Source organism: Pediculus humanus, genomic scaffold (assembly GCF_000006295.1).
Source record: "Pediculus humanus corporis 1103172107630 genomic scaffold, whole genome shotgun sequence".
In the NCBI taxonomy this organism is placed as follows: Eukaryota; Metazoa; Arthropoda; class Insecta; order Psocodea; family Pediculidae; genus Pediculus; species Pediculus humanus.
The window spans coordinates 1,489-10,892 of record NW_002987243.1 but is presented as its reverse complement, the minus strand read 5'-3'; the positions used below and the strand labels follow the sequence as shown (position 1 = coordinate 10,892).

The following is a 9,404-nucleotide window of genomic DNA, read 5'->3' as shown; positions in this document are numbered from 1 at the left end:
TTTTTTATTCAACGGAAACACAAATTGTTAGGTTAAACCTTTTAATTAAAATAAATAAAATTAATTTGGCATTCTATTGACACGTCATTTTATATAAAATCACTTGTCCGCAAATTTATATGAAATAATCGCGAAATTACATTTTCCAATCATTATTTTTACCGCGAGGGGAAAAAAAAAGTTTCGAAACGAAACCCGCGGAGAAGAGAGGGGAGGTGAAGGTGGAGAGAAATGAAGAGGGGAGAGGGGGTATAAAGTGGTAGTAATCAAATGGCATTAATAAAATCTAATTGTAAAAGTTGTACGTAAAATAAATTATTACACTTTTTGTTTTTTTTTTATTCAAAAAACAAATAATAATAATCTTTCCCGAAAAAAAAAAAAAAAAAAACATTTTAATAATTAAAATTCATTCGGTTTAGGTTAAAAAGGGGGAAGAGGAAGGAGAGAGGAGAGAGGAGAGAGAGGAGGGTAAAAGGGAAAAAGGTTGAATTTTCAGGTGCCTAAAATTTCATTAAAGCAAATAAACCGTGACTTTTTTGAGTGCGTGTGGAAGGAAAGGATCAATAAATACATGAGAACGCATGACCTGAAACCGATGCAAGACACCAGTTGCTTTGCTCTGGCCGACGATCTGGATTTTTATATATATATATATTACGATTTATTAAAAAATTTTTCTCTCTCTCTTTCTCTCTCTCTCTCTCTTTTAAAATTATTATTATTATTAATTAATTTGTTTTTATATACGATAATAATAAATGATTTACCACAATTTTAATTTTTTAACTAACCGACCACTACGACTACAACTAACGTGAATTTCCTTTTTTTTTTATATTCTAAAACCTTCGGGGTTAAATTTTTATTTTTTACAATAGAAGGCGGTGGAAAGTGAGAGATGAGAAAAAACGAAAGGTAAAGTTGTGAGAGTGAGAGAGGGAAGAGAGAAAGTCGGAAAAAATTACTCGATGATGTTTAGGATTAAAAAAATTATTTAACGTGAGAAAAAGTTTAAACGAATTTCGACGATGATTTTTTAGTTTTTTTTTAAGCCTAAAAGGTTTTTATTTTTTTAAAAAGGATTGCCAACCTAATAACGAAAAAAAAAAGTTTAAAAAAATTTTTTTTTCCCCTTTTTTTGAACAAAATAAAATTTTTTTTTTTGGGAAAAGTTTTTTCTGTGGTTAAAAAAATTTTTTTTGTTAAAAATTTGTTAAGATTTATAATGATGATGATGATGATGTTGATGATGATGATGACGATGATGACGATGATGATGATGATGATGATGATGATGTTGATGATGATAATGATAATTATTATTTATATTAATTTTTTTAAAATTTGGTTCGGACTAAATATAAAAATATTGAGAACGTCAGTCAAAATTGTTGTTGTTGTTTTTTTTCAATAAATTCAAAAGGTTTTATTTTTTTTTTAATTTGTAAAATGTTACGAATGCTTTTTTAAAAGGTTTATTTTTAATGAAAGGCATATAAAAGGTCTTTTTGTATATATATTTAAAAAAAAATAATTTTAAAGTTTTTCATTTATAAATATTTTTAAAAAACCAAAAAAAAAAATTCGTTTTCAAAAATTTTCATTTTAATTCTCATCGAACCTCTCTCTCTTTCTCTCTTTCCCTCTCCCCTCTCTTCATTTCCCCCCTCTCTCTCTTTAACCGTGTATTTTTTTTAAAAAATTAAAATAATTAAATATAAAAAAAATTAATTAATATTATTATTAATTAATTAAATAATCGATTGTTACGGTTTCATATACCACACACGTTCTAATACCACGTTTTTTCCTCCTTCCCTCTCCCCCTCCCCCTATTATAAATTAAAACGAGTTAAGAGGGAGAAAGAGAGAGAGAGAGAAAAAAAGGCGAAATTACATTAAATATTTAAATAGGGTAAAAATTTATTGTTGTAATTTTCTGAGGGGATACAAAAAAAAAAAAAATTTTTCTTTTTTTTTTTTGTCTTCGTAATTAAATATAAAAAATTTACAATCGTTTTTATTACTTAACAAAAAAAAAATTACAATTTTTTAAAATATCCAAACATGAGTTTTTTATTATTTTTACAAAAAAAAAAAAAAAAGAAAAAGTATAATTTTTAATAAATGAATTTTTTATTTTTTAATAATTAAAAAAAAAAAACGTGGATTTAGATAAAAAATTATTATTATTATTATCTTTTGATTTTCTCTCTCTCTCTTTCTCCCCCCTCCCCCTTTCTCCTTTTTTTCCTGATAAACTCTTTGTTTGTTCTCCTCATAATTTTTTCATATAAAAAATTATCCGATTTAATATAAAGAAGAGAGAGAGAGAGAGACATTTTTGAGTCACGTTTGATTTCCGTACGTGGTTTTTTTATTATTGTTTACAAAAATTAAATAATAATAATAATAATAATAAAATTAAATTTGATGACGTCACGTCGAATGTAAATGAAATTTTGTAACGAAAAGAGTAGAGAAAAAAAAAATTAATATGAAAAATTACCTTTTTCTCTTCCAACTCTCCCCCCTTTTCCCTCCCTTCCTCCCTGTCTCCCCCAAAAAAAATATGTTAGAGATCGATAAAACGCGTAGGAGGGGGGAAGAAGGGGAGTAGTGGGGGAAAACAATAAATATTGACTTTCAATAATAATAATAAAATAATTCTATTATCGACCGTTTTTTTTTTTTTTTTGTATGAAAAACTTAACCGGAAATTCTTCTGTCCGACATATTTATGTACATAAAAAATTATAATAATTTATTTTTATGAAATATTTTTTTTATCTTTTATCATAAATGAAAGATTTTCTTCTTTTTTTATAAATAAATAAAGAAAAAAAAATTCCTTAAAGAAAATAAAATAAAATTTAATTTCCTACCTTAAATGAAAAAAAAAAAAAACGAAACGAAACGAAACGAAATGAAAAAGTTAACAAAGAAAATTTTCTTTTTTATTTTATTTTATTTTATTTTCAAAGGAAAAAAATTTTTTCACAATTAATATAAAAAAAAAGGAAAAAAAGAAAAAAAAAAGTTTTTATTTTTTTATTTTTATTGCAAACTTGTAAATGTGCATTAGTTTAATTTAACAAACGAGGAGAAAAGGGTAAAAATGAGGTTGTGAGGGGGATGCGGGTGATGGTGGCGAAAGTCAAAAAGTCAAAAAACTGTAGTGATTTAGCCCTGGGGGTGGGGGATGGGAGGGTGAGTGTGTGTGAGGGCAATGGCGGCGGTAACGAATAAAAAGAAAAATTTTCAAATACTCGACAAAAAATTTCGTTTGATATTTTCCTTTTTTTTCTTTCGTTTTAAATTTACGAAATAAAAAGAGGAGAGGGGAGAGGAGGGGTCAGAGAAGAGGGAGGGGAGGGGTAGAGGAAGGGAGGGAGAAGAGGAAAATTTTGTTTTTCGTTTCCATTTTAAGAAAATTTCTTTGAATCTTTTTTATTTTATAGTTTTTGGATTCTTTTACATTTTTTTCTCATTTTCTTAATAAGTATTGAAAATGTTCAAAATTAGATGAAATCAATTGAATTAAAAACAAACGAACAAACAAACAAACAAACAAACTCAACAATTTTAAACTTGACCAAAAGGAAAAAAAAAAAGGAAAAAAGGAAAAATTTTTCATCAAAGCATACCATTTAAATGGTTTTATTTACAACAAAATTTTTAAATTGCCTCTTACAAAATATTTATAGAAAAAAATTTAATAATAATAATAATAATAATAATAATATTGATGATAAAATTTTTTATTATTTCCGGTTTGAAAATAATTTTTTAAATTATGTTTAAAAGAAAAAAAAAATTTAGAAAAAACGTTTAAAAAATCCACTAATTTTTATTCATACATTTCCGTCCATTTAACCCGATTTATTTCCCCCTCCCCAAAAAAAAAAAAAACTATTAGAACTGATAATAATAATGATGATGATAACAATAAAAACAACATTAAAAACTTTTAGTTTGTTGCGTTATAAATTTTATTATTATTATTATTATTATTTTGGGGAAAAGCGTGAAAATGGATTGTTGTTATAATATATATACACACGAAGCGCACACAAAAATGTTTCTTTTTAAACTTCAAGAAGACAGGAAAAAGGAAAAAAAATGAAGTGGAAGAGAGAGAGAAAAGGGGAAAGGGAGGGAGAGGAGGAAAAAAGAAAAAAAAACAGGAAAAACTTTTTAACGTTGTAAATAATAGTAACATTTTGTTGTTATATTGCAGTTAGTTTTCGGATTAAATAAAAAAAAAACAATTTATCGGTTGTAAAAGACAAAACGGATTTTATTACGTCACGAGGGGAGGGATGGAGAAAAATTTAATGACGTCATCTCTCGTCGGTTTTAGAATAATGATTTTTTTTTAAATATCATCATCATCATTTTTATATCTACCGCGTAATTTTATCGATGCACCGCCTTTGATGAATAAAAAAAAAAATGTTGGGAAAAATTCAATTATTATTATTATTATCATTATTTTAACTCTGTTTAAATTCTTTCGCTCGTATCAAATTGGATTTTGTTTTTTGTGGAAAGCGGAAACGACCTAAAAGGACGACTGACGGTGGAAAACAATGGATAAAAGCGAGAGGGGAGAGGATTAATGCGATGGGGAGAGAGACGAGGGGGAGATAATGTAAAAAAAAAAAGGACGTACAATGACGAGGTGAACGGGATGGGAGAAATAGTAAAAAGGAAGGCAGGCAGGAAGGCAGGAAGGAAGGAAGGAAGGGAACAGACACAAAGCGTCAGAAAATCAAAAAACAACGACGGTTACAAAAACCGCAACAGCAAAAAAAAAAAAATTAAATTTTCCTTTTTGAATCATAAAAAAAAAAAAGTTAAGAAACGCATTCTTTTTTTTGTAGAAAAAAAAATAAAAAATTTATAAGAATAATTTTGATCCTGAACCGGAAATAAAAAAATATATAACGGTTATAATTATGTACCACGTGACATAATAAAATAGAATAAATAAACATCGCGGTAAATGAAAAGTGATTCGTAAAATTACGGTAATGTTGGACAAAATGACGTCACAAATACGTTTTCATAATAACGAATAATTTTCAATTACGAACGTATCGTTGCACTTGTAAAGCAACAAGTCGATTTTTTTTTTTTTAATTCTCCACCCCAAAAAAAAAAAAACGCGTTCATGTTAACAACGCTTCGAGTTCAACAACAACAACAAAAAAGATTAAAAAAAAAAAAATTTTTTTTTTTGGTTTGTGTTTTTTTTCTACTTCCACGTATTTCCCCCGCCCCTCCCTCATTACTTTATCGGTTATATTTTAAATGATTTATTGCATATTTAAAAAAAAAAAAAAAAAAAAGTGTCAGTGACAAAATGACATTTTTCCCAAACAGTTTTATCGAAGTGCATATATTTTACATTAAGAGTTAAAAAAATTTAATTTATAAGGTTGAAAAAGGGAGGGAGGGGGCGGAGAAGGGAAGGGAGGTGGTGGAAATAAAAAATAATTCAATTCGGTTATTTAATCTTGTAGAAAAATTAAATTATGAAAAGTAGGCAAAAAAATAATAATAATAATTTTCCCTTTTTTTGCCTTCTTTTTTCCTTCTTTCCTTCTCGTTCTTTCCATTTTTTTTTTTTTTTTACCTTTTTTTTTGTTACTTGATTATTACTGTTTAATAAATCGTTAAATGAAAAAAAAAAATTTATTATTATTATCATTTTCATTTCATTCATTCATTCATTCATTCGATTTTAATATTATTATAAAAGTTTCTAAAAAAAAAAAAAAATTAAGTTTTGTATTACTTATTTATTATAATTATTTTTTTTTATTACTCTTACAGCGGGTTTTTATTACTGCGACAATTCGTATTATTATTATTATTATTTTCGTAAGGGAATAAATAAGAAAGGGAAAAATCTCGAGTTGATAACGTCCGATGACAAATAAATGAGGAATAATAATTAAAATATTAATTAATTACGTAATAAAAATAAAATTTTTTTTCTATTACGTAATTAAAGAGAAAAGTGTCGACATCGTGTCAAAAGAGAGAAAAAAAAACGTAGCACGAACGATTGACGATGTTTTTTGATTCCGTGACGATTGAATACAAATTCAAAAAACAAATTTTTTTTTTTTTTATTACTTTTAAATTACTTTAATAATAATAATAATGATGATGATAATAATAATAATGATAATAATAAAAGTTTTTCTTTTTTTTTATTTATTTTGATTTGTTTTTTTTTTTTGAAATAAAAAAAGATTAACGTAAATATTAAAAATCGTTGATAATTTTTATATTTTAAATTTGTTATCGTTCTCGTGCCACGTTTTTTTTTTTATATATGAAAAATTTTTAAATAATCCGTAATATCTTTTTTTTGTTACGATTAAATTAAATCCACGACGGTTATTAACGTGTAATAATTTATTTATTTATTTATAATTATTAGTTAATAAATTAATTTCTTATTATTATTATTTTATTGAAAAATAAAAAAAATAACACGCAAAAAAAAAGATTTGCTGCAAAAAAAGGTAAATAAATAAATAAATAAAATGTCGATAAATTAATAATGATAATAATTTAAATCCGTAGTATTAATCGAATTTGTTTTTTATTACGATTCGTTTTGTAACGAAAAAAAAAAAAAGAATTTACCTGTTTTTTTTTTACGGTTGCTGAAACATTAAATTTAATTAAAATAAACTTTATTATTATCATCATCATCATCATCATCATTATTATTATTATTATTATTATTATTATTATTATGCAAAATTAATGACCGAATAAAAGAAAAAAAAGAAAAAAATTAAATTCGTTACGTCATTTAAAGGGTCGAACGTATATGAAAAAAAAAAAAAATTAATAATAATAATAATAATAATAATAATAATAATAATAAATTTTTTCTAACGGTGTGACGTTAAAAAAGTGTTTTTTTACCGACGTGTATAAAATAAAATAAAAAAAGTCGTGGAAGCAGTGGGAAAAAATTTTTTTTTCCTTCTGATTGAAATTCCATAAAAACCGCAACATTTGTTACCTTCGGTCGTCGCGAAACTTTTTTTCCAAAACCAGATTCGAAACCCTCCTTTTCCCTTCCCCTCCCCTCCTCTCTCTCTCTCTCTCCCTTATTTCATAGAGTAAAAGAACAAAATAATAATAATGTTAGTTAAAATATTTTTTTATTCGAAAGAAAAAAAAAAAAAAACGAAATCCTAGAGAGAAAAAATGAAAAATGGTTTCGTTACACGTCATTTAATTGGTGTTTGTATTTAAAGGGAAAAAGGTTAAACGTAAAATTTTATTTAATTTTGGTTTTCAGGGTGGACACGGAAAATAACCGAAGGAGTTTTTAATTACCCGATGTTTTACGGTTGTCGACATGGTTGTTGGTTGTTTACAAAAAAATTCGAAAAACGAAAAAAAAAAAAATTTTCTTTTTTTTTTTTTTTAACAAAAACGTTATTAATCACGGAGGAAAATTTTTTTTTGTTTTTCTTTCCGGGACGTGAGAAAGATTTGATATAAGATTATATTAAAGTTTGTAGATTTGTTTGTTTGTTTAAAAAAAAAATTTTTTAACTTATTTTTTTCTTTTTTTTAATTAATTTGTTTGCTTTTGTTTTCTTGTTTATTCCATTAAAATTTAATTGGAAAAAATTAAATGATGACAAATATTTTATCGCATCGTGAACACTGCTGTCGTTGTCGTTTGTTGTTGTTGTCGTTGTTGTTGCTTCTGCAACAATCTCAAAAATTTACAAAAAAAAAAATTCACGATGAAATCAACTTCCTGTAAAAATATCCAACTAAGTAAATTTATAATTAATCGCAAAATCCTACGTAAAACCGAAAGTTTGTCGTAAAACAAACAAACAAAAAATATTTTTTTTAAAAAAAATTTCATAAAAATTTTTCTTTTTTTCTGTTGAATTTCCTTTTTTTTTTTTCTAATGAAGTTGGAACGTGGAAAAAGGAAAAAAAAATTAATTATCTTTAAATAATAATAATAATGACGATGATAATGATGATGATAATGATGATAATAATAATAGTTAAGAATGAAAATTAAAAGGAAAAAAAAATTCAGTGCTGAATATGCATAATTCATAAATTTTTATGAAAGAAAAAAAAAAGAGAAAAATTAATTTTTTAATAGAAAGAAAGTGGAACGACGACGACGACAACAATTGTACAGGGGGAAAAAAAAATTTTCTTTTTTGATTTTTTTTTTAAATAAAAATTTTGGCGCCATTTTTAATTAATAATAATAATAATAATAATAATAAATTCGATTACGTTTGACGCGCGTCGCAAAAAATTTTTTTTTTTAATAAGTTTGTCATCGGTTTTAATTTGATGACATTTTCTTTCGGTACGATTTTAAATAATAATAATAGTAACAATAATAATAATATTTAACGAAAGTAAATCTTAAAGAATGTTCTAGAATAAATGAAACCGGAAAAAGGATTTAAAAAAAAAAAAAAACCGCAGTCATAATGATCTGGAGCGTTTCCAAAAACTTTTTTTTTTATTTTTTTTTTTTTTTAACCAAGTTGAAATAACTCGTTTAAAAAAAAAAAAAAATTTCACTTAAACTTTTTTTGTGTGTGTTTGTTGTCTGTTGTTTGTTGTTGTTGTTGTTCGCTTTTACACATTGTTAAATCGTTCGTAACTGATTTAATTTCGTACGTACGTACGTACAACGCGATATAAAAAAAGAAAAAAAGGCACTCAAACCGAATTGAAATTCTATTCTGATTTTTATTATTATTATTATTATTATCATTATTATTATTCTTTCTCCATGTTTTTCCTTTTTTTACGTTCAAACAGTCGCAATAAAACTTAATTTTTTTTTTTTTTCTACTTTGGGGACTTCAAAAAGAGAAAATTTAATAAAAAAAAAAAAAAAAAGTAAATAAAAATTCAACGCATTTTTTTTTATTTTTTGTCAAAGGATCGAATCAAAGGTTTTGCCCCCCAATGCCCCCCTTCGCATTTTTCCCCCCTTTTAATCGTTTTTAATTATTTATGGAGATAAAAAAAAAAATGTCACATACGTATATTTTACTTAACTTAAAATTATTTACGTGGTTCGAAAGAATCAGTATGTTGGTAATACTGCTTAATTGCGTTACCTTGGGTATGTATCAGCCCTGCGAGGAGGGAAATTGCGATACGACAAGATGTAAAATATTACAGGTACGTTCAAAAACCAAATTTTTTTTTCGTTACGTCACACATCCGATGACGTCACACACATAAATTTTTACCTTTCGTTCGTTCGAATTTAAAAAATTTAATTGTTTTTTATTTTGTTACCAACTTAATAATAATAAAATTTTTTTTTTTTGGGGGGGTGGGTTTTTCCAGGTCTTCGA

The 9,404-nt window shown here is 25.3% G+C and overlaps 1 protein-coding gene across 1 annotated transcript in view; it reads left to right on the top strand.

The window, feature by feature from the left end:
* Phum_PHUM255550 (uncharacterized protein) overlaps nt 1-9,288 on the top strand; it is a gene marked incomplete at both ends in the record, with an annotated part of 25,600 nt that extends 16,312 nt beyond the window's left edge. The window contains one exon of the mRNA XM_002426429.1: nt 9,126-9,288. Within this exon, the coding sequence (XP_002426474.1) occupies nt 9,126-9,288 (163 nt within the window). The remainder of the gene's footprint in view (nt 1-9,125) is intronic.
* Between the last annotated feature and the right edge of the window lie 116 nt (nt 9,289-9,404).